This window comes from Melopsittacus undulatus, chromosome 10 (assembly GCF_012275295.1).
Source record: "Melopsittacus undulatus isolate bMelUnd1 chromosome 10, bMelUnd1.mat.Z, whole genome shotgun sequence".
NCBI classification, from domain to species: Eukaryota; Metazoa; Chordata; class Aves; order Psittaciformes; family Psittaculidae; genus Melopsittacus; species Melopsittacus undulatus.
This window is the reverse complement of record NC_047536.1, coordinates 12,992,905-13,018,170: the sequence shown is the minus strand read 5'-3', so window position 1 is coordinate 13,018,170 and position 25,266 is coordinate 12,992,905. Positions and strand designations below refer to the sequence as shown.

Sequence of the window (25,266 nt, the reverse complement as noted above, 5' to 3'; positions counted from 1 at the left end):
GTCATTCCCTGAGCCCTGATCCCTAAAGGGAAGCCATGAGCTGTGTCCTGGGCAGGAATGAGCAGCTCTCACGTGTTAAACATCTCGTAGGGACTGGTCCAGGGCAGGCACAATGAGCAGACCATGGCCTGCGGATGCTTGTGCTGCTCCTGACAGCAGTGGGACCCCCAGAGGACCTGGCTTCTGCTCTGGCTCCGGCTGCCTTCAGTTGCGATGGAATCGTGCCTGGCCTCTGCCTGCAGCCTGGGCTGGGGGTTGAGGTCAAAGCTCTTGCTGCAGTTAGACAGCTATTCACTTTCATCAGGAGGACACATAATAACCCATGGTTGGGCTAGCATCATCCAGCCTGTGCCTTCTGGGTTTAGTCATTGGAACAGCCTGGCTGGCTGAGTGCTCCTCACTCTGGGTCTCATTGTGGATGCCGAGAAGTCCTGGCTTGGTTTGCATTGGGATGAGGAAGGAAGGGTGTGACAGGCTGTAGCCAGGCTGTGGTTGGTCACGGGAAGAGTTTTAGGCAACAGAGTAAGTGAAGTGCAAGTGCCATGTGTTTGCATCAGCACTGGGTAGCCAGCAGGCAGGGAAGTCTTCCAGTGGTTGTGGTGATGGGTGAAGAGCTGACAGCAGCATCCTCATCCCTGCTGCAGTGCAGGGCAGCCTGGGCTCTGTCTCTGGGTGATACAGTGTTTCCACAGTTCCCATGGGGGTCATGTTGGTGGGATTGGTCCCCTGGACACCAGCAGGAATTGCAGCGCTGGTGGGTTCACAGGCACAGGACTGAGGTGCTGAGCTGAACAGGACTGTACCTCCACTGGGACCTGCCTGGGGTCTGAACACTTCCTATGCTGTTCATTCACCAACGGCGTGCAGGGAATGTGGTGAGCATGGCCTCTGACCTGAGGCTGGCAGGGGAGTTGTGGTGAAGAACCACAGTTCTCACCGCAGACTCAGTTACTGCAGCTCACTTCTGGTGTGCAGAGCCAGAACTGGTGCAGGGCTCGGAAGGGAGAGAGCACCAGCACCTCAATCCTGCAGTCACCACATCACTGCTTGGTGTTACCATGGAAACGTTCACGGGCTCGAAGGGTTCTGGAAAGAAACTACTGGAGACACGGAGCACATAGGCAGGATTGCAAGAGACACCATGGACTTCCCCCAGCAGAGAGCTGTAGGGCAACAACCGTGTCCTGCCCTGGGGTTGTTGGGTTTGTCTGCTGTCAGAGTGTCCTGTGGACATCCATCCCTGCCCTGCCTCTGCTGTACTTTGCCCCCAAAGGAGAAATGTGGCATTTGAAGATCAGCCTTACAGCATCCTACTGTGCTGCTCACACAGCCCCAATGTCAGGATGGATTTGCTTTAAATGCTGGGGGACTCTGCTGATCACAGAGGGTCTGGCTCTTGCTTTAATCTCCTGTGCAAGTGGCTTTGGCAGATACAGTGCACAAAGATGAGGGAGGCAGCCGGCAGCTCCCAGTAAAAGCAAAACATGTTTTGATGAGAGGGCGAAACTACAATGGTACAAGAGAGCCAGGCACGTGCATCTGCCGCCACAGCTGCCCCGTTCTGCCCACATCCCGTGTATCTGCATACTTTATGCAGTCTTATGTTACTTAGGAGTCACTCCAGGGCTGGGTTATATGTGTGACTGGCACGCAGGGTATTTTTAGGTATGATAATTTATGCATGTTATTGTTTCTGCATTTCCAGCTAGCTGTGCAAATGCTGAAGAACTTCCTGGTATCTGAGCAGGCTGATTTTCCTTCCTTGCAAAGGCAGCAGATGGAAGGAAACAACCACTTCTCTGCAGAAGAAGTTGAACCAAGGAGTTCTAACAAGCACAGCATTTTCTTTTTCTCTGTGTTGAAGTGATTAAAGTCAACAGTGCTCAGAGACCAGGGCTTTCGCTGGGAACTGCTTGGGAGCACTGGGGTTTTTTCCCTGAAAAAAAGCAACAATTCAAAAATTATCTCCATAAAGGCTCTTCTCTCCAAATCCTGTAATCAAAGAGTCTTTTTAATACCCACCATCTGTCACCTCTCCCTGCTCCAGCATGTTCCACTTACCTTCCCACCTTTATTTATAAGAAAAGGAGAAAAAAGATTCCATGTTGGGCAGATGTGAAGGGCAGCCCTGTGAGCCCCACTCCCTGCTTAGCTCTGGCAGCAGCACCCAAATCCCAGTTAGGAGTTTGCTGGGGGGGTCACCACAAGCCAACATGCTGAGGTGGTCCACGAGCAGACAGCTCAGGAGCACACACGTGCCAGTCCCTTCCCGGTGAGGCTGTCATGGGGATTGAGATGAGCCAAAAGGAAGAAGTTTTTCCCTGTGAGAGTGGTGAAGCCCTGGCACAGGGTGCCCTGCTTATTTCTCACTGTTCTAGCTTTAAAACACCCTGCCTCTGGGGTTTGTTATTTAGCTTTTAGAGTTCAATATTTATTACAAAGTGCAGATGAAAAGTGTTCCCTTTATTGCTCAGTCATACACAACAATTAAAGGAACGCTTGTACAGTGTTATTGTACAGTGATTTCAGAAGACTCTCTACTGCAATTCTGTAACACATTCAGTCACTTTCAAATACTCCCACAGCACATCCCATGAGGAAGTCAATGAAAACCAATGACTTCAAGCTTCAGAACATCTCTTGGGAGAAAAGACACTTTGTACTGGAGGAAGAGTCAAAACACACAGAGGCATGATGTGCCCAAACCCATGTGGGAAATGAAAGCAGAACCAGTCATGCACTATAACCACAGCATCTTCTTTCTACAGCTTTTCCCCACCTAAGAAAATCAAACACACACAGAAAGCAGCTGGAAGAAACTGCATTGCACCTCATGAATTAGTCTTGCTCAGACTACATGGCCTAATTAGACCGCGGTTTGCCTCCAGCTAGCCCCAGAACGGCTTTGACACAAACTGCTTCACCATTTCTTCAGGATACATTCCAGCATCTTCCTGAAGGCATCTACAGGCTGCTTCTTATTTTAGTGTCTACTATGTCCAAGTCAATCAGAGCACAGCTAATCACCACTGTGGCTATAGCCTTAGGGCTATAATCCCACCTCAATGGCAAGTAAATCTGTGCGTGTCAGCAGGACAGCTTCTTACTGCAGGGAGATTCTTAGTGCAAATGGTGACTGTTGTGGAAAGGTGAAACCAGAGAGGCTGTCAGTGCCTGTAGCTCGCATTCTAGCTCCTTCAAAGGTACCTGTGTTGCAAGAACCATGCGTTCTCCTTGTGTCTCCAGCATTTCTCAGGAGTTGCTCTTTGAGGTTATTCCTGGCTAAGATCCTTTATGATTTCTGCCTCTTCGTCAACATGGGAATTGTGATGCCCATTTATCTCCCTAAGGCAAGCAGTGAGCTATCTACTCCTCCAATGGCAAAAAAAGGAAACGTCCAACCTGATTATGGCCCTGAATAATGAGCATCAGGGTATGTATTTATGACTGAGTAGTTCAAACCCATGTCCTCAGGTTTAAACGCTTTCGACTCTGAATTTGCAGCTTGGAATCCCAGGGGGGCTGATTCAGCCTTCCTCATCCTAAAGCTGATATATTTAAGCCTCATCAACCTTAAGGACTGATGTGGGTAGTTCTGTACAAGGCTGACTATAGCTGAACTGTGCATGTAGAACAGAAAGGTTACACAAGCTGGGAAGTCTCTTCACCAGTGCAACATTCAACGCAGAAACCTCTCTGAATAAACCAGGCTCTATCTCTGTGTGGTTTCCTACGCGTGCTTCTTTTGGATTGAGGTTTCAAATCTGCGATGCCATCTGCTTTCTGTGGATATGAAAGATCTGATGGTGCTCTGGGAGGAGTTGGCCAACATCTCGTGTTTGCTTCAGCTGCAGTGCAGCATGTCGCAGGCCTCTTCTCTGCCTGTGCGGGTACGCGGCTGTGGATGGCGGTGCAGGCACATGTCAGCATACCAATGGGGTGTTGGTGATGGGGATAGGTAGTGGTATGTATGGCCAAGCCTTGGTTAATGTGGCTTAGGATGGTGCTGGTTTCTGTGGGTGCCCTGGTGGTTTCTTGCTGAGGTGGCCTTGTTTTTCAATATGGGTTTACATCAATTTTCTGACTAATGGGGTTTCACATAATCATCATAAAATCACAGAATATTTGGGTTGGAAGGGACCTTACACATCACCTAGTCCCAGTGCCCCTTTAGGCACTGGAGCTGCTCTCAGGTCTCCCTTTAAGGAGCCTTCTCCTCTTCAGGCTGCCCCAGCCCAGCTCTCTCAGCCTGGCTCCAGAGCAGAGCTGCTCCAGCCCTCGCAGCATCCCCATGGCCTCCTCTGGCCTCGCTCCAACAGCTCCATATTCCTCGTGTGCTGTTGGCCCAGAGCTGGACCAGGACTACCCAGAGCGCAGCAGAGGGGCAGAATCCCATCCCTCGATCTGCTGCTTACTTCGGGGGGTGCAGTCCAGCACACGGTTTAGCACTTTCTATGGAAGCTTTCGTTCTGAATAATCATACATGAAGTTTCATAATATAATATCATATATAATAAATATATATTAAAGTGGTGCACAGAGTTTGTGCGGTCACTTCTGCAGCTCCCTCAAACCGCCGGGAACGTGCTGCCGGCCCACAGCATCCCGCGGGCAGAGGAGCACCGGGTGCCCCGCGGCCCGCATCGGGCCGGCTCCGGTCGCTCTCCAGGCACCAGTGGAGCTGGCCTGAGCCCTGCACCGAGCACCACTCCCGGCTCCCGCTGCCGGCGAGCTCGGGCTCGGGCTCCGGCCCCGGCCCGGCCCCGCAGGCGGGCGGGGCGGGAGGCGGGCGCGACCGAGCGTGACGGGCGGAGGGCGGGAGCGGAGCCCGCAGCAAGGAGCACCGGCTGCCGCCTCCTGCGCCTCCGCAGCGCCCGTCGGGAGGCGGCCGGGCAGCGCCGCCGCCGAGACCCCATCTCCGTGCCCGCGCGCCCTCGCCCCGCCGAGCGCCATGGCGGCTGCAGAGCCCGGCTGCGGCCGGTACAAGCAGGTGAGGGGGGGCCGCGGCTCCGTAGGCCGCGCCGGGGAGGACGGGGCCGGGGCCGGGCGGGGATCCGGCGCCTCCCCCCGCGGCTGTGCCCAGGAGCTCGGAGCCGGGCGGCGTCTCATCCCTGGCCCGAGGCCGGGAGCCTCCCAGGGCTGCGGGCCTGGGCCGGGCTTGCGGGCGCGGAGCCGCTGCCCCGCTGCGGGGAGAGGCGGGGAGCGGGGCGGTGACCGGGCCTGCGGCCTGCGGAGGCCTCGGTGCCCGCTGGGGCGCGATGGGCCCTGCCGGCGGGCGGGCCGCGCTCCGGCTGCGGAGCGGCGGGGCCGGGGCGACCTTGCGCAGGCGGCGGTCCCCGGAGGCCGGTGTCCGGCCGCGGTACTGCAGGGCCGCGCCGCCGCGGTCCCAGCCCGAAGGTCGGGACCCGGGCTGGGCCGTGGCATTACCGGTAACTTCAGTTCATCGCTGACTTGGGGTCCTCGCTGGCGCAGATTGAAACCCCCGGAGGCCAGAGACCGGCCTTACAGAGCTCCCTCTAAATGCGGGGTTGTGCTCCCTTCCCTGTCTCCTGCGGGATTGGACGTGCTCCGTCAGGAGCATCAGCCTCATGGAAGGGTTCGGGGCCCGTTGGATCCCGCTGTGTGCCCCGGCTCCTCTGGTTGTATTCCTGTTGAGCAGACATGGAGAATTCATTACGTAAAGTAAGGGAGAAATCTCTCAAAATGGTACACAGCACTTTTCCTGCTGATCCAAGCTTCATAGAAATCCCTGTGCCATGACTTTGCCTTGGGAGCATTGTCAGTGTGGGAGGGCTCTCTCCAGAAAATGAGATTCTCTTCAGAGATTCACTTCAGCACACGAGATGCAGCATCAGCCTTATCGTGACAGCTGGAGGCCTCTGGGTTTTACATACTAGAAATGTAGAAGTTCAGTAAAACTCGGGCTTTTTTCTGTTGTTCTGTGCAAAGCACATTTCTCTGTTGTTGTTCTGGGAAGCGGCAGGTACAAATAACCAGATCTTCACTGATCGTCTTTCTTGTCAGAGTCCTGCCATTGGCATTGACCCCAACAAACACCTTCACAAATGTCGTTTAGCAAGGCTCTTGCTTCGTGTCCCATCGCCTGGAGCCCGTGGAGAGGACTGACAAACGTGCCACTGCTCAGTTGCTCTTCAGTGGTGCTGCCTGCCCCATAGGCACAGTCCTGGTCTCCTTACAGAGCAATGTGTGAAGCTGGCGTTTCACCAGCTCCTGTGGACACATCGGGCAGACAGCGAGCAGACACTGATGGTGCTGTAGAGCTCTACGGGGCACTGCAGAGAGCAGAGAGCAGGCTGTGCCCTGGGGCTTTTACTGCTAATGCCAAGCTGATCATGGAGGCCGCAGGAAAGCAATGGTGTAACTGGGCTGCACAGTCAGAAACTGCCCTGTAAATATATTTACATTTCTGTAGCTGTTTAGAAATTGATTGTTTTTCCTTTGACCTCTGCCAGAACCCAGGTATTTCATAGAATCCCAGCCTGGTTTGTTTTGGAAGGGACCTTAAAGCTCATCCAGTTCCAACCCCTGCCGTGGCAGGGACACCTTCCACTAGAGCAGCTTGCTCCAAGCCCTGTCCAACCTGACCTTGAAGACTTATTTGTGGTGGTGTAACGTGTGTTACTGCTGAACCAGCTCCTAACGCTTGTGTAGCTCCCAAAACCCCTGCAAGCTGTGAAACTAAAGATGCAGAGTTGGTATTTTGATGGAGATGAGAGGGTGGGAGAGTCTCCCCAGCACTGAAGGTGTTTCAACAACAGCTGATCCTTACTGTGTGCATGGATGTACAATTAATCAATGTACCGTGTGCCAGTGAAGACAGACTCATAGTGATATGATATTTGTATGGGTGTACTTTCAGAAGAAAAAAGTTGATGGTGATGAGGATGATCAGACCAAAGCAGGGATTGATAACGGGGTTTGAATCTGGCTGTTTCTTCCACCCAGTTCCTCAGCCCTGGAGATGGGGAGTGAGGGGTGGCCGTGCACCCCAGCAGCCTCCTTGACTACAAACTGGCAGCCTGTGTCCGTTCACCCACACATGCAGTGTTCTGGGGCTGTGCAGTGGCACATGATTTGTTCTCTAATGCTAACTTTCCAGCCCGTGTGCTCTGTGCAGGCATTAGATAATCTGATAAAAAATAGCCTGTGATGACGCCTTCGGATGATGTTGCAGTCTGATCTGATATGTTGAGGAAATGCAGCTCAGTGAAGAATAAAGCTAAAACTCCAGAGAAAGGATCTCCGCTTCCCCCAGCTCTTTTCCATCAGGAGCACAGGCTGGAGCAGTGTGACCCCCTGGAACCTGCTGTCTGGGTGTTGGGGCTGAGCTTGCTGTAGATGGGAATGGGAGATGTCTGGAGGAAGGAAGGCAGCAGCACGCCCTGATGTCGTTATCCTGGGCGGTGCTGTGTTCCAGAAAGGGACACTGGGAGGCTGTTGGCATTTAGACCTGCCTCTGGGGAAGCTGTACAGGGATGTTGTTAGGATTAGGTGGCTTAAAGCCTTTTGGGCATGACCTGGATTGAGAGTTCAGTGGCAGAACTGTATTTTGTCCTTAGAATAGAAACCAGCCTCCATGCTGGAAAAAATAGCCAGGCTTTTAATAGGTTTATTTACACTGTGTGTTCACCGCAGCTTGCTTTTTACTTGAAGCTTTTGAAGATATGTGTGATGTACGTGAGTGATGTAAACCCACCTAGAAAATGGTGGGTGTGTTAAATAGTGAAGACACATTCCTTGCTAAGTGATATTTCTTCCTGTTCCATTTGTTGAAGGCTTACATGGATCCTGAATCACTTCATAAGGGGAGGTGTCCATGGCAAACATAAGGAAGAAAGATTTTGTGTTCCTTTGGTTTTCTTTTGATGAAACTGCAGAAGAAATACATTGCTGAGGATATAATGTGAATGCAGCTTGAATCCATGGAGGACCCCAATGGTTACTTACTATCTGGGAAGGCTGGAGCGAACCAAGGAGCCAGTTGCCACCTTGTGCTTACCTTAAGGTGTATTTCATTTTTTCAGTTGAAGCAGTCACGCAGATTGAAACTCAAAGATGAGAATATACCAAATCTTTTAATGTCAGCAGTTACAATTAGTGGTGTCGGTGCTGTTCGTTTCCTTGGTGAGGTGCTTGCAGTGTGCAGAAGATGTGCTTGCTCTAGATACAGGCAACTGATAAGAACGATAAGGAAATTTCCAGAGTAGGTTGTTTTCAGGTTTTTTTTTGCATTCAGACAAGCAAAGTGGGAGATGCCCATTGGCATAAACCCAGGAAAGATTCAAAGAGTTGCAGAGTAAAGTGATACTCTTGGGTTCTACTGCAGCCGACAGGGACCACTCGCCTTCCCTGGAGCTGCCCAATGACCAGCCCAGAGTGTGTTGAGGTGACTAAAGTCTCGCTGTTTGCCTCTGAAACACCCACTCCTGTAGGCAGCAGTACCTGGTAGGTGAGGTTGAAAGGGTTTAGTGATTCTATCTGAAAAAGTAATTGCGGAATTAAAATATAGTCCGTCTCTAACAGGACTTGGGAGAGGCAGTGGAACAGTAGTTGTCTGGTGTTATAAAGAGCTTGTGTAACAGGAGAAAATAGCCTTGCAAACTTCTAAATAAAATATTATCTTAGGTATCAGGATTCTTCCCTGTGAGGGTGTTGAGGCGCTGGCACAGAGCGCCTGGAGAAGCTGTGGCTGCCCCATCCCTGGCAGTGCTCAAGGCCAGGTTAAATGGGGCTTGCAGCACAGGTTTGTGCTGGCCCAAGTGCTTGTTTGCAGTCCAGCCAGAGCAGTATAGTTCCCTGTGGGAGCAGAGGTGTGTTTCCCAGGACTGAAGTGTATTTCCATGTTAGCAGGCCATTAACTGCAGTGGGTCAGTGAAAAACATCCTTGTGAGCACGGGTGGTATTTTGATGGACATCAAATACGTTTTGCTTTATGGTGTTCACCTTGGTAGCTGGGGAGGTCATTGCAAACTGCCCCTTCAGGTGACTGCTCCTGCAGTTTCCTGGTCCTTGTCTGTGCATCCCACTGTGTGGGTGCAGCTGTGTGCTCACTGCATGGAATGTTTTGGGAGGGGGAGTGAAGGAACGGTTCTCAGTCCTGTGTTAAAATGAAGGAGAAGCTGAGGCTGGCAGAGACCTTGGGATTCGCTCCCCAGAGCTGGGCTGTGCTCTGGGCCCGAGGGAGAACCCATTCCCCATCGTGAGGCCTGGGCAGGAGCATCAGCATCTCCTGGTGCAGGAAGGAGCCAGGGGAGGGTTTGCTTGGACTGTGACTGCTGAGTGTCACTGCAGAGCTGACAGCACATGTGGGGCTGGGGTAGGCACTATCATTCCTTGGGCTAAATGAACTGGAGGTGCCAACAGAGAAAACAGTTACTGGCTCATCAGGGAGAGGCCTGATGGATGTGGGCTGCCTTGTCTGACAGCTTATCAGTGCTTATATTATATATCTATTATATATCTATTATATATATGCCTGACAGCTTATATGTGCTGTTATTCCTGGTGATTAATAAGGGGATGGTAAGTTATGGGAGACTGCAACAGCACAGGGCAAAAGTCAGGATTTCAAGTCAGGGGATGTAAGGAAGTGTAAGTGAGTGAAAATAATTCTCTTCTTCAGAGTTGGCAGCAACTTGCATTTGCTTGCACAAGGCTGGAGATATGGAAGGAGAGGAATAAGGGATGTTGCGATGGGAGTGAAGTGTAACCTGTTTGTGGGCAGGCTCTTGCTGTGCTGGAGTACTCCCAAATTTAGTAGTGGTCCACGTTTTAACTTCTTCTTAGCATTTGGCTTGCAAAGTTGATGATTCCCTTACTCTGAAAACATCAATCCTGTTGCCTTTTAAAACAAATATCAGTTCTCTTTCTGTCATTAGCCTGAATATCTGCCTTTTGAAATCTCAGAGAAACCACAGTAACAACAAAAATGGGATCTGATCAGGGTTGTCTTCCTCCGTTGGATTTGTGCACCAGAACATAAAATAAGAACTGAAATGCAGTAAACACGATGATCTGTGGCAGAGTTAATGTATTATTGATGATCTGTTGCTAAGGCAAAGCTTGTAGTAATGCTGAAGTAGTGTAAAGAATATGTGCAAAGGGCAAGAGGAGGTTAAAACCCCCCAGGATCTAAATCTGTGTCAGCAGCCCCTGTGCCAAGTGCAGCAAATTTGGAAGAATTAACAAATATATTTATTGGAAATGCTTTCTGCAAAGTTCATGTGGAACTGTTGCCAGCCAGAGAAGCTGTGGCTGCCCCATCCCTGGCAGTGTTCAAGGCCAGGCTGGACACAGGGGCTTGGAGGAAGCTGCTCCAGTGGAAGGTGTCCCTGCCTGTGGCAGGGGTTGGGACTTGGATGAGCTTTAAGGTCCCTCCGAACACAAACCGATCTGTGATTCTATTGATTCTTTTTTAAAGCCTCAAATACAGGAATCTTGCTGTAAGCTAAAATCCATCAGTAAATCGAAGAAAGAACACCCACAGCCTCAGGGAAACAGACATAAGTCAAAGCCTGCTTTCACCAGGTTCTCTGGGTTCTGAAGACTCAGCAGTGGCCCAAGTTGGAATCAGCTGCAAACCCGAGTAGCGTGGCTCCGTGCATCCCTGGTGCTATGTGGGGCAGACAGAGCATGCGAGGTGAGGGCAGAGCTGCACCACACGAAGCCTGGTGATTCATTCTTCCTGCCACATGAACCCTTGCTGCTTTGCTAATAGGCACTTAGTTGAATTTTAGATGGCTGGGATCATTAAAAAGGCTGGCAGGCATTTGTGTACATTGTCCATTAGAAGAAAAAGCTGTTTTCTGTAACTATACCTCCTGCAGCCTTGAGCTCCACTTCCAAAAGGAACTGTGTTTTTTGTGTCATTACCTGGATTGGAATGATTTGAAGCCAGCATTAAGCTCCGCTCGCTTTCTCCCACACAACATTGGTGTAAAAATAGGCGTTCCTTTTTACTATTGAAAGAAGAACCTTGTAAGAATTCCAGTGGTAGGAATTAATGTTCCACTCAATAATCTGTGTCCTCTTTCATTTCATCTCTCCCAGTGTTGGCACATCTAGTGCTTTCCTTCCCCCTCCTTGGTGATTGTGCTTTTAAGCTACATATGTCTTCTTTCTTGCAGACATTAGGGCTTTAGTTTCTGCCACCCCTTCACCAGGTGAGGGGGGTAGTGCAGGGAATGCAGTATCCAAAGTGTCTGGTGTGTTGGAGCCATTCCTCCTTCACTAATAGAGTGGGTCTTGCATCCAAACATCCAGTGAACTGTGCTTTCAACACTGGAGAAGGTTTTGGCTTTGACTTTCACAGAGCACATGGATGTAGTCTGAGCTTTGCTCTTAGGCAGTAAAAGGAGTAAAAGCCCAAGACACACAACAGTTAGGTATGAAATAAGCCCTTCAATTAGAAGTGTGAGCTGATTTTGATTTTTTCCTTATAAGACATGAAGTAAAATGGGAACATATTCCCACTCCCTGACCCCTTGCATGAAATGCTTGGAAAAGACTTGAATGGCAGTGTGTCTCTCCAGAGAAGAGAAATCAAAACATCATGAATGGCTTCTAGAATATTAGTGTGGGTATATGGGAGGGGTAGGTCAAGGAGATGTTAAGGAAGAGGTTGCAGGGTTATTCCTGTGGTGATTACAAAAGAGGTTGGTTGGTGAGATGATGAGAAATGGAAAGAAGAAGAAAATGTCTTTAGGTGCCGCTGATTTACAAATTCCTTCCTGGTGGGTTCTGCTTTGGATGCTTCTGCCCTGATATTGCTGGATTCTCTGGCCAAAGCCCGTGTTCACGTGCCTGCTTCATGCAAGTGACACTCTGTGTTTGATAAGCTATGTGGTTATTTATACAGAGCCTGTGGGAGGCACAGTGCACAAAATAACCCATCTCATTTTCAGTCATGCAGTGTGAAAGGTTGAAAGGAAATGGCAAGATTCACACTTGTATGTATCTTTATGTAATGTATCCATGAAAAAACCCTTCCTTAGCAAAGCCACAGGCAGCAAGGGAATCTTCTGTTGGGTATCTCATGGTGTTCCTTCAAGTAAGCCAGGTGTAACTGCAGTTCCTGAGCAGTGTGAGCTGAACAAGTGCCAGGGGAATGGGAAGGTACTGAAAAGATGCGTGCTGCACTTCGTCCAGGTGTGTGAGGATACCACTAAAGCCACATTAAAGCTGAGATGATGTATAGATCATTTCAAGTGGGAGTGTTTGGAGGGAGGCTGAGCTGCTTCTCATGTGTCCCATGGTGCTGCACAACAGTTGTCCAACAGAAGAGTCTGTTGTGTTCAGTTAAAACTCTGGGGTGATTTCACAGAGCTTGGAAAGCCCCATTAACCTCTCTGTGTGTGGGTCTTTTCAGCTGCAGAATGAAGAGGAGCCAGGCGAGACTGCACCCGTGCTGAATGATGCCCCTCCACCTTACAGCAGCATTTCTGCAGAGAGTACAGGTACATTTCACTTACAAAGCAAGGTTTGCTCTGCTTTTCTTCCTTGCTTGTTCTCCTTATTGATGGGTGGCATTGCAGCATCCTTGCCAAGGCTGCAAAGGACCAGAATTGATCCAGAGAGACTGCTGTTACTTGTGGTTTAGGAGATGCACTTTGGCTACATTCATCTGATGTCATCCCATCAAGTGGTGTTCAAGTTACATTTCGCGGTGTTCTCAGCAGGTTGAAGACAGTTAAAAATCAAAGTGCTGTGAGGATTTGTGGTTCCCCTCTCATTATTTGCCATTTGGATGATGCTGTGCTCCTTCCAAAAAGGGCTTGTTACTTAAAAGGGATTAAGAATTCAGTCTTCCTGCAGTTTTCAGTAACTAAAGACTTTGTCCTAAGGATTATACTTCTGCATCATCACACTGTCCTGTCCCTAATAGCTTTTAGCAAAGCAGCTTGGTTTGTGTTATTTATGTATCAGAGCATTTTGGCTTAGGTAAATCTCTTTTTTTCCCCTTTTTTTTCATAGTCAACTATTCAGATGAGATTTATGAATCAAATGCAGCATACTGTGTCTGTCAGCCAGCAGCCTGGAGAAGAGAAGGCTGCGTGGAGACCTTATAGCAGCCTTCCAGTATCTGAAGGGGGCCTACAGGGATGCTGGAGAGGGACTGTTCATTAGGGACTGTAGTGATAGGACAAGGGGTAACGGGTTGAAACTTAAACAGCAGAGGTTTAGATTGGATATAAGGAAGAAATTCTTTACTGTTAGGGTGGTGAGGCACTGGAATGGGTTGCCCAGGGAAGTTGTGAATGCTCTATCCCTGGCAGTGTTCAAGGCCAGGTTGGATGAAGCCTTGGGTGCCATGGTTTAGTGTGAGGTGTCCCTGCCTGTGGCAGGAGGGTTGGAACTGGATGATCTTAAGGTCCTTTCCAACCCTAACTATTCTATGATTCTATATTGTGTTTCTCAAACTGCCTATTGAGCATCCTGCCTTGGCACAGTCACCATGAAGATGTCCCATTAGTTCTAGTTCTTTAGTGCATCTCAGTTACTGGGGCTTGGAAATGTGTTGTCACTTACTCCAATCCCTTTTCCATCCAGCTGAAAACTATTTGGAGGCTCTGTCTGGAAAGATGGGTCACCAGTGGGCTGAGGCTTGCAGTGAGCCTTTGACTCACTCAAAGCACTTGGATTTGAAAACATGACTACTTCTGATCATTGAAGTCAGGAGAGACACAGTGTGTTAAACAGGAACAGCCAGGCCTGTTAAACTGATACCCAGAGCACTGCTCTATATCAGATAAGGTGCTCCCATGTTTTCCACTTTCTGTTTTGGGATGGCAGGAGGCTGGGAGGGAACAGGAGGGGCCGGATCTCACAACCTGGGGTATTGACATCTTCTGAAATCATCCAAAACACAGCTCGTTCTCAACACGGTGTTCTCAGGGAACCCACAACTTACCTTCTATATACCCTTTGTTTTGCAGCTTATTTTGACTACAAGGATGAGTCAGGATTTCCTAAGCCTCCATCTTACAATGTGGCCACAACACTGCCTAGTTACGATGAGGCAGAGAGAACCAAGGCTGAAGCCACAATCCCCTTGGTTCCTGGAAGGGTGAGTACACTCAGCCAGCTCCTTGTCCTTCATGTTGCTGGTGGAGAACTTCTGGTTTAACTCCTGCTGAGCAAGTGCCATGACTTGTGTTTGTTCTGAGCTTCCTGGGGTGCTGGGACCACACACTCCTGAGAGCCCGGGGCTAATTTGGGGGTTTTTCTGCTGGTTATTTTTATTATTTGTAATTGCCAGTGTTCCTGTGGGTGGCTGTGGTGATGTAAACACCTCAGCAGTGCCAGCATCCAGATTAGCTGGGCATGCTGACAGGGGAGCTGTACTGTGTCCCTGTGCACTGCCACTGGGGCTTTTTAAAGACTTAGGATTAACTGTTCAGCCTTTTTACTCCTCCTGCTTACTTAGCTGACTGCTCCAGAGGTCAGTGTAGCTGATACAAGGATGGGAAAGCCATTCTGTAAAAATCATTAGGTTTTCTTTTTATTTATTCTGGGTTTTTTCCAGCACTCTCTCTTGTTCAGCCTCTTCCTCTGCCCCTGCATTACATGGCCACTGCTTATTATGCTCCTTCGTAGAAGCCAAATTCTTTCCTGAGATGGCAGTTTTAATAGCTTTGATGAGTAGGAGAGTTCTTTACAGTGAGACGAAGATCAGGCTGGGTTTTGACTATCTTAAAAATATTAGAAATCATATTATGTATATAATATTTCATGCCCTGTATTGTCTCAGGATGAGAAGCATCCTGCTTACATTTGCAGCACTTTGTGATTTAGGATTCCAGCCCTGCCCTACAGGGGACTTCTGATAGAATCCCAGCCTGGTTTGGGTTGAAGGGACCTCAAAGCTCATCCAGCTCGAACCCCTGCCACGGGCAGGGACACCTTCCACTGGAGCAGCTTGCTCCAAGCCCCTGTGTCCAACCTGGCCTTGAACACTGCCAGGGATGGGGCAGCCACAGCTTCTCTGGGCACCCTGTGCCAGCGCCTCAGCACCCTCACAGGGAAGAGCTTCTGCCTAAGAGCTCATCTCAGTCTCCCCTCAGGCAGGTTAAAGCCATCCCCCTTGGCCTGTCCCTACAGGCCCTTGTCCAAAGCCCCTTTCCAGCTTTCTTGTAGGCTTCCTTTCTTAAATGTAAATGAAGCATTTTGGATCCCTCTGTTGAACGCTGCTTTCTGAAGGATCTGCAATTTGTCAGCCCTTTCTTGAAGAGCCCCAGGCAGAATTTGTAGTGCTGTATGGACTGGTCTGACATAAACCCACCCATGTCTCGTCTCCCTTGGTTTTGCAGGATGATGAATTTGTGACCCGGGATGACTTTGACGACACTGACCAGCTGAGGATAGGAAATGATGGCATTTTCATGCTGACTTTCTTCAGTAAGTCCATGGGGGGACTTCCCCTTTTTGCAGGCAGTGAGCCAAAGTAGCTGGAGTTATTTTCACGCTTCGGTTTATGTAGCACTAGGAGAAACCTGTGTGCAAAGGTTTTAAGCTTTTCTTTGATTTGGAATGTAAAGAGGACTTGACCTGCTGCTTTTCTCCTGCTTTCTCAGTGGCATTCCTCTTCAACTGGATTGGATTTTTCCTGTCTTTCTGTCTGACTACTTCAGCTGCAGGACGATATGGGGCCATTTCTGGGTTTGGTCTGTCTCTCATTAAGTGGATTCTTATTGTCAGGGTAAGTTGTGTAGTGCAAACCCATGGACATCGACAGTTTAGTTCAGTTTTATCCCCCTTACGCTGAAGTTAGCTGAAGTGGATGGGAGAAGCCCGCTGGTGCCCTCTGGTGTGACATGCCTGCCGTTCAAGCAGGAGGGGATAGGAGGAAGCACACTTCTGTTTTATTTCCATATAAACTCAGTGTATCCGGGCTGTTTAAACATCCGCTGTGCTCCCCTCTACTGGATCACACAGCAGAGTAAGGGGATGACTGGTCAGAACTGGTTTCTTTTATGGGAGCCTGGATGCAGAGAAAGGCTGACGTAGTGTTTCTCAAACTCGGAGGAGGAGAAAGAGAAATGGTTGTGGGGGAAAGCAGAAAGGAATTGAGCTGTGCTGGTGCTGGAAGGAATGGGGGGAAAAAAGCCAAAATGTTTTTTGGAGAGACTGGGAGGAAATGTTTCTATCAGGAAAGCCTTATTTGAAGCCCAAGGAAAGGTGATGTCTGTGAAAATGGCACACAGACATCCCAGGCTGAGAGCCTAAATTGCAAGCAAAAAAGCTCATTAGCTGTGCATCAGTAGAGAGCATTTGGGTAAGAGCTGTCACTTCATACCTGGTCTTTTGGGGCTAGGGATTAGAATGTGTCAATACAGCATCTGTTGACTTTTCCTGTAGGAGGGGAGCTTTCTGTGGTCACCTGGTACCAGTGGTGTTAAGAGCTATATGCTTGATTAAGAGGTGTGACAGCAGTAGGTGACCTTACCTGTGGATGTGATTTAAACTCTGATGACAATCTTATCTTTTGTTAGGTTTTTAAACTTGAATAGAGTGAAAACAAAAAAACCCTGCTGTATTTACCACTGACACAATGAGCTTCAGTGCTCTGAGAGTATCAGTGCCTTTCAGTCAATGGGCAGTAATTTTCCCAATAGAAAAGCCTGTCAGAGGGTTCCACAGGTCTGGGGTTTCTTTTTCAGCTGGACTTTTGTTTGCTGTGCTGTCCTACCTCACAGTGTAATTAATACACTGCTGCAGACCTGGTCTTCCCTTTCACAAACTGCAGCTGTGGTTTACAAGCATCAAAGATGTAAGGGAAAATAGGGTTATTTGCCCAGTAGTGTCTTAATGCTCCACTGATTGCAGGAGTTTATGGCTGGGCATTGTTCTGTTCCATTCCCCTTGGTTAGAGCTGGCCTAGTGTGTGGGGAAAAACCTTAAATGAAAGTTTGTGGAGGTGGCTTGTTCCCTGCAATCAGGGCAGCTGATGAAATGTGATGTTCTATAAAGTCTCTTCTGTGCACATCTGGGCTTGATCTGGTTACTGCTGAAATGGGTGGGAGCAGATGTGGATTCAGGCACTTCCATGTGCTCTAACTTGCCTGTATATATTTTTTTCCCCAGTTCTCCACCTATTTTCCTGGTTACTTTGATGGCCAGTACTGGCTCTGGTGGGTCTTCCTTGTACTAGGTGAGTGTTTGGTGGGGAGAAGGAATGCATGCTTAAAAACTATTGTCGAGTGCAGTTTGGGCTTTACTGGATGTTCAGATATGTGCAAATTGATATAAAAGTGAATGTAACCCTCACAAAACCCCTCCTCTTTCTGAATGCCTTCAGGGTTTTAAAGGTACACACAAACACCATCCTTTTGTTTTCATTTCTTGGTGGCAGCATCCTGAAGGACTGAAAGATTGGGTGTCATTGATTAAAAAACTCAATTATCTCGTATCTAATCAGCTATTGTGCATCCAAGTGACAAATGTCCCTCTCTATTAGTAATGCTGGGTTGAACTGCTCCCTCTAACTGAAGGAGCAGCACTCGTGTTAACTGCTGTGGTTTCTCCATCTAGGCTTTCTGCTGTTCCTCAGAGGGTTTATTAATTATGCAAAGGTTCGGAAGATGCCAGACACCTTCTCCACTCTCCCCAGAACCAGAGTTCTCTTTATTTACTAAAGGTAAACTTTCTGCTTTCCTGATTTTGTTCTCTTTTGGTTTTAACTTTATTTAGTGACTCTTTCAGGCTGGGCTTTGCTTTGGTTTGAATATGGTTTAGGCAGCAGATGACAGTTGTTTCTTGGTATCCTGTAGTCAGCTTGTGTTGTGGCAGAGTCCAGACTGCCTTGCTGGGGAGCAGAGAAATACTTAACATTTCTCCTTGAGTTTTTGCTTTGAGGAATTTGTATATTCATTTGATTCCATGACGTGAATCGTAAGAACAAAATTTCTGCCCCTCGGTGTTGCAGTGTATTTGGCAAGTGAGTCTTTCAGAAGAAACCACATGCCTGAAGCACATGGTGTGGCCTGAACGTGGGTAAAGGTCACAGAATGTTAGAAGACTGTGCCAGTGTCTTTGGCTTATGCCCCAGACAGACCCATTTGTGTGCATTTTGCATTCTGCTTGAATATTCTGCCAAGTTCCTGAAGAAATAAAGCTCCTGCACACCTTTGCCTGTTAGAAACCCCTCCTGCATACTTGAACATAACACACTGTCCTGCCTGAACATCCTTCAAAGACCTTAATGCCTACAAGTCTTTCATTTTGAGGCCAAACCTTAACTTTGCTGCTTTCTTAATGGGACTTTAAAGAAGGAGGCTTAAGTAGTTGAACCCTTCTAGCATAATTTCCTGCTTACAGCAGATAATGGCCTTGCATTAACTGTCCCTCCCTGAGGGGAAGGAAATCCTGTTGCTTCCCAGATGGTGAATGCAACATGATGCTCCCTTTAGAAATATCATAATAGCACTAGATTTCCCCAAGACAGGGCTGAAGCAATTGCAGCTGGGACAGTGGCATAAAGAAAGCAAACAAGCCCCAGCTTTAAATTGGGGGTCATTAAATTGTTCAGATTTTAAAACTGAGGCTTGATTCTTCCAAATTCACTTTCCTTTCATTAGAAACTGCAAATTGCGTAAGATTCTGCTTCATTTCGAGGCTGTAATGAGAACGGGCCACACAAAACAGCCATTGTGCAGTGTTTTCCAGCTTGAGTTTTCCACTGGTGATTGTGTGTAAAAATAGTTCAGTCCATTTATTGAAGTGTTTCAGTTCTGTTTAACACAGTCATGGTTTATAGCCTCCTCCAGCATTTGTAATATCCTCTTGTATTCCTGCTGAGTCACCAGAGGGTTTCTATCCCCCCCGCTGTACGGTCACGTAGCGTGAGCGTTTCAGCATCAGCTTTATCATCTGCAGTTTGTTCTCATTGAAATTGTACTTTTTTTACTGAAACTTAACTTTTCCTGGAGGAGGAGAGGAACAGTTAGTGCCAACCAGCAAATACCAACTGGTGAAACTGAACGGAATGGTTAGCTTGGTGCTCACTGCTCTGTCCACGTGTGCTGGCGGTAGACGTGACAGGCACAAGGGGCTTGTGGTGGGTCTCAGGCTTTAACAGTTTAGGAGAGGATGTCTCTTTCAACACAGACACTTGATGGAAAGATACAAACCTCATCATCATCCTGGGTGGATGCTGAAATTAAAGACAGTCCAATTTTATTCTCATAGTACAGTGTAATTTGGTACATGTGTATGTTTAATGCTGGTGTTTCTAAGAGCCTTGTCTGGTTCAGTGCCTGTTTTCCCCTGAGGAGTTTTAACTCTTCAGATGCGCACAAAAGCACTGAGCATTTTGCTAGAGTCATGTCATTGTGTACTGAGATACTTCATCAGCCTTTAGACATCCTGCACTCTTTGTGAACGACATCCTTCTTTATCCAAAATAACAATCTAACTATAGTTGCAGTATTCAATATCCTTCTCCGACAGATGTTTTCTGGCAAATGTCTTCCTGCAGTAGTGAATTCTCCCTCAAGAAGCAACAGGACACCTGCAGGAAGTGAATCAAGACTCTGGAGCAGAAGAAAAAATAATCACCTGCTTTAAAGTAACTAAATAAAAGTACTGTTCAAACAGACAAGGAGAAGCATTTCTTTCTATTTGTTTCTAGGTGTAAAGTTTGAATAATTAACGCAGAATTCTGTAATCATTGACTCATTTAGTGGCTGATGTTTGAAAAAGCTCTTGCGGTCGAGTCTGTGACGTGCTAATAAAGCCTTCCATGGGTAGTTCTGTAGTGAGCTTGGTAGCGTGAGCCCTGGCTCTGGAGCCAGCAGGGGACAGACTTGCTTTAGTTCCTCCTCCATCCTGGGAGCCGGCCTGGGCTCTGCTCTGGCCTCTGCAGCCTGTGCAGTGCTGGACAGGGGTGGCCTCAAAGATGGGGTGGTGGCCTTGAGGTTGGGGTGATGGCTCTGTTCTGGCTGCACACCTTTTCCTGCTGCTTATATCCAGCAGCATCTCTGCTGCTGTGGTCAAAGCGGGTCTCTGGTACAGGCTCTTGAGGGCTCATTGGCAGAGAGCGTCGCTTTGAAGGCAGCACAAGTATTAAGTTTTTGATAGTCAATACTCTCAATGTTGTAGGATACTTTACTTTCATACTACCTACTTTTTGGATATCTAGGGGTTTTCACGGTACACATTGGTAGTGGAGACACGAAAGATGATGATACAACTTTGTATAAAAAATGACCTTGCAAAACAAAGGCCTTTTTTCTTTCCCTTTCCTTTGGCTTTGGGACTTTGGAAACAATTCCTACCCCACCTGTAATTCTTGCTTTTCTAATTTGTGTTAGCAGAAACTATGATGCGTTCTAAATGTAGATTTAATGTGCACTCCTGTGCTTTCTGCCAAGCGGTAACTCACTTCGGAGTTTTACTGTGTTCAAACTGTAAATACAGCAGAACGTTAATAAATGTCACTTATGTAGCACTTCTTGCTGTAGAGCAATGTTTAATTTGGGTACAATCCTTCATTGCACCTGGTCATTGATTATAAATGCAGATTCCCTGTGGGCATTCCATTGCTTTTCCATGGAAGGTGTAACAAATCTCCAAGGTGTCTGTCTCCCCTTTGTAACCATGTTTCCAAGCCCTGGTGCCAGCCTGGCAGCTCAGGAATTGGTTGGGTCCATACAGTTTTGGGGCTGTCTTGGATCTTTTGGTAGTTTCACAACTGTGAACTGTTCATGGCTTTGGTTCATGGCTGAGCTTCTCCCATTTATAGTCCTCACAAACAGCTGATGGAGATAGATGGGGGTTTCACAGAGACTTCCTTTTCAAACCAGAATAAGTGTATGCAGAGAGAATTAAGTTTATCCTGTGAGGCAAAACCTGTTGCATTCAGGAGCTCTGCATCACATTTGCCCAAGGTTGGCAGATGAGCCTTGTGCTTGCTCTCGTGGAATCTGGGCCTCTTTTAGAAGGTGAATATTTGGCATTCCTGCTCTGGTGGCTGAAGCTGCAGGCACCTGCTGCTCATCATCCCCTGCAGACAGTGCTCAGGGCACAGGGTGGGATGTGCAGCCAGCAGCGGGTGGGTGATGGGCTGGAGCAGCCCATGTTCACTGTGTGTTAACCCCAGCTCCAAGCTCCAGTGATGACTTTGGGGCTCTGACAGCTTGGTCCCATATAAGTGGCCAGTCTGTGCTCACCTGCAGTGACCAAATGCACACCTTTGGCCCTTCCACCCCCTGGGTTGTCTTCTCCTTCCAGCACTGTAAACCTGCAACCCCTGCCATGGGCAGGGACACCTTCCACTGGAGCAGCTTGCTCCAAGCCCCTGTGTCCAACCTGGCCTTGAACACTGCCAGGGATGGGGCAGCCACAGCTTCTCTGGGCACCCTGTGCCAGTGCCTCAGCACCCTCCCAGGGAAGAGCTTCTGCCTAAGAGCTCATCTCAGTCTCCCCTCTGGCAGATTAAAGCCATTCCCCTTGGCCTGTCCCTACAGGCCCTTGTCCCAAGCCCCTCACCAGTTCTCTCCAGCTCTTTTCTTGGCTGCTGGAGCAGGTTATTCCATGGCAACTCTCAAAATGGTTAAAACTACTTTGCATCAGTAGCAGCCTTATGCAGAAAAGCTTGGCTGTGGTTCAGAGGAGTCACTTCTTCTCATCCAAAAACCAGACTTGTTTGTAAATTGATTTTAAAAACCTATTTTTTCAATCATTTGAGAGTTGCTTTAAGGTTTTTCCAGGTTTTCTTGAAACCTTATTTCCAGTTCCCATGAAAGAAGGAAAAGGAACCCGAGGGGGAAGGATCGGATAAACGGAGACCAGCACGTGCTGGAGGAAATCAAATCTGCTGATGGAGAAGGTAGGACCACCACGAAGGAGATGAATGGGATCTGTCCATTGTCCCTGCTCTTCTGCTGGCTCTGGCTGGAGCTTAGCCATCAGTGCTAATTTATCCATGTGAAGTAGAGGATTATGCTAAGGAATAAAACCACTGAATTGGAGACCTCCAGATCCATTTTGTTTTATTTTCCAGACTGCTTAGGGTATGGACTAAAAGCCCATCAGGGAAGGAAAGTACCAGAGTGTGCGGCGTCCAGTCATTGTTTAACGTGAAAGAGCAACCTCAGGAGGTGTCCTAGAAGCTTATTTTTAAATCATAGGACTGACACAGACCCAAACCCTCTTTTGCTAAGCTTAAGCATGTAAATAAAACCTAATGGCAATGGAGAAAGCAAAAGGCAGGGGTCTGTGGCCGGGGTCTGGAGTGCCAGGAAGGGTCTGCACCAGGAGCCAAAAGTTCCAGAGGGTTAAACACCATCCATGTCCCAAGGCCAAGTGGAGTGAAGTGCAAGGGTGCTCTGGAGTGCTTTGTAAAGATGGAGTTACTTCATAGAAGTTATCCTGAGTAAGAAATCAGCATTTCCAAAATATCCATTGCCCCTCGGTGAGCCCCAATGGGCCCCAAACTGTAACCTCAGGTGATGCTCGGCTGGAGTCATGTGGGCACCAGGAGGTGGTCCTTGGAGCATCCTCCAGGCACAGTGAGCAGCGTTGCCTCCTGCCCACGGGCATCACACTCAGCAGCCGCGGGGTCTGGAGGCAGCGTGAGGGGCTTTGTGGGTCAGAAAGCCCCATGCCCACAATCCCACAGGCCACGGGCAAAGAGGGCAGCAGCTCAGAGGGCCAATGAGGAGAAAAGTCCATCTTCCACCAGGGTTTGTGTTTGTTGCTTTAACCAAAGGGGCTGGAACTCAGTAATTAAAGGCTCAGTGGCTCTAATTGGAATAGGTTTAAACTCGAGGTCAAAATCCCTTCTGGCACTTCCTCTGCCTAATAACCATCAACAGAAATCAAACAAACCCAACTGGCTCCAGCCGCTAATCTGCACCCAACAAAGGTCGCGGTGGTGATAAGGGAGCCCCGCGGCTGCACACAGCCCTGCATGGAGTCACAACAGCCCAGCACCGAGGGTGCAGCACCCAGCCCTGCTTGAGGCAGGATGGGACAGTGTCAGTGCCAGCGGGTCAGTCCCTGGTTGGACCGGTGCTGGGGATGGAGAGAGGAGGGGGCATCTTGTGCCAGTGCAGTGTGTGGGACCGGGATGGGGAGCGCTCAGCATCGCTCAGCACGGCTGTTCCACCAAAATGTCGTTTTCTTGGAGCAGAATGAGGAAACCGAGGCTGTGATGGGGGCTTAAAAGGAGGGTTTGTAACCGAGTGGTAATTCCCGTGTGCCTGGTGGTGCTGAGCACAGTGTATGCGGGGCTGCACCCCCAGCCCACCCACTGCTGCATTTCCTGCCACCGCCGGAGGTCACTGCCCCTTCCAGGTCGTCATTTAACTGCCTAATTATGCCCTAATGTGGCCTTTAAAGTGATCTGGGAGGAGGGAAAGAAAGAGAAAAGGGGTTGCAGATGTGCAATGGTCAACACCGCGGGGCTGGGATGCAGCGAGTGTGCATGGGGCCCTCTGTCTGTCCATCCGTCCATCTGTCCATCCATCCATCCTACTCAGCTGCAGCTCTGCCCATCCTTGCTGTGATGCCGGCAGCAGCTTTTGCCTACAGACTGCATCATTTTGGGGCTCTCTGTCGCTGCTCCCCTCTCTGCCAGCCGCTTCACACACGTTGCACTGCCTGGATTAAAGGGCAGCACCTGCAGTGCTCGGCTGAGGCTGTGCTGCAGCTGCCATCACTGCTGCCTCCCTCCTGCAGCTGTGACGGGGGCAGTGCTCAAAAGCCCCACCTGTGCCTGGTGGTGCTTCCTCTGGGACTTGTGAGCCTGCAGCAGGGGATGGGGAGCGCCTGCCTGGGGGGAAACCTGTCTCCCCTGCACCCCACATAAGCTGCAAGCTGCAGCAGCACCATCACCCTTTGCCATGGGGTGTGCTCCCTGTTTGTGCATTGAGTTATTGCTTTGGTTCTCCATGTTGCACAGAGGTAAGTGGGACCAGCACAAAACGCGTGGTTAGGATTTGCCCCTCTGTGTGGGAGCTGGTTTGGGTGGTGGAGCTGTCAATGGGGCTGGGTCACTGCTGGTGGCAGCACACTGCAGCTCAGCAGAGGGGCAGCAGAAATACATTAACTTCAGTCTAACTAAACCCCCTTTGCAAGAAACCCCTAACCCCCACCCCCCCAGTGCCCAGAGGATGTGAAGGTTGGTTGAAGCCTGCAGGTGCAGTGGCACAAAGAATAACACAGAGCTTGGCTTTGACAAGATGATGTTTTAAAACTCCCAATTCAAGCCCCTGAAACAGCTGCAGGTTCAAATCTGAAGTACAGGGCAGTGGCTGCAGCAGGGGGGATAGAGCTGGAGTGGTTACCTGATGTAGATGTGAGCTGGTTCTGAGTGTGGCTGGGAACTCTTCATGCCAATTCTCTGGGTTGTACCTGAGACCGGTCCCTTCTCAGACCAGCCCTTGGTTTCAGGGCTGCCACTGCAGAGCTGCAGCTCCTGACAGCCTCCTCTTCCCAGAGCCACTGCTGAAGGATGCCCCCAGTGATGTCCCTAACTCTTTGTTTCCAGGTGTCTCCATGTTCCCACATGGTGTGATGCTGGGAGCTGGCGCTGGATGCTGCAGACCTGCCTGGCCCTGCTGACCCTGCTGGGCTGTGGAGGTGGGCACAGCACTGACTCTTGTTCATCCCTCGGGCAGCTCTCTGCTAACACCCACATGGAGGTAAATCAGGCTTGGCTTTAGGGCTGGGGTTTGGGGAAAGCAGAGCTGCAGCCAATGCAGCATTTTGAATGCCTCAGGGGAGCAGGAACAGGATGCTTTAGGTGCAGAGATGGATTTGGGTGCAGGATCCGGTGTCTGCAGCTCTGAGCTGCCCCTTGGCTCCTTTGTGAAAGTCCATTTCTCTGCTCCATTGTGTGAGTGGGATGAAATTGGACCTAATTACTCATGAATGGGCAAAGTAATTTTGTCTGTTATAGCAGAGCACTTCTATCAGGGAACTGAGAAGCACAACCTAGGGAATGGATTTCCTGTGGTGTGGGATGCAAAGCCCCATCCCCAGGCTTCCGGATGAGCCACTTGTGCTTAATTCCTTCCATTTGTGTGGGTGCCGATGTCGGTGTCCTCGTCTCTCGATGGTTTTAGTTGTTCGGAGCAAAAGCTCTTAAACTCTTGGAGGAATTTTACTGCCAGTCTGCAGCCCAAAGGGCAGGAAGCTGCTCCGAAGGACTCGGGATGAATCCAGTGCCAGATTCTGGCACAGGGCAGTGAGGTGGCGAGCAGACATATCAGGTACCGGCCCCTTGTCCTTTGGTCCTGCCTG

General features: G+C 49.2%; 1 protein-coding gene across 3 annotated transcripts; it reads left to right on the top strand.

The window, feature by feature from the left end:
- The first annotated feature begins 4,800 nt into the window (after positions 1-4,800).
- NDFIP1 (Nedd4 family interacting protein 1) lies at positions 4,801-20,467 on the top strand. 3 transcript variants are annotated; one of them, XM_034067069.1, is made up of 8 exons: positions 4,801-4,990; positions 12,389-12,476; positions 13,956-14,086; positions 15,330-15,417; positions 15,594-15,718; positions 17,104-17,170; positions 17,551-17,656; positions 19,468-20,467. In XM_034067069.1, the coding sequence occupies exons 1-7, from the start codon at positions 4,952-4,954 to the stop codon at positions 17,652-17,654; spliced, it is 642 nt and encodes a 213-aa protein (XP_033922960.1). In that variant the 5' UTR covers positions 4,801-4,951; the 3' UTR covers positions 17,655-17,656; positions 19,468-20,467. The 3 variants fall into 3 exon arrangements, with proteins under 3 accessions (XP_033922960.1, XP_033922959.1, XP_033922958.1); XM_034067068.1 differs by having other exon boundaries at positions 4,808-4,990; positions 19,496-20,467; XM_034067067.1 differs by having other exon boundaries at positions 4,808-4,990; positions 19,445-20,467.
- Positions 20,468-25,266: the final 4,799 nt, after the last annotated feature.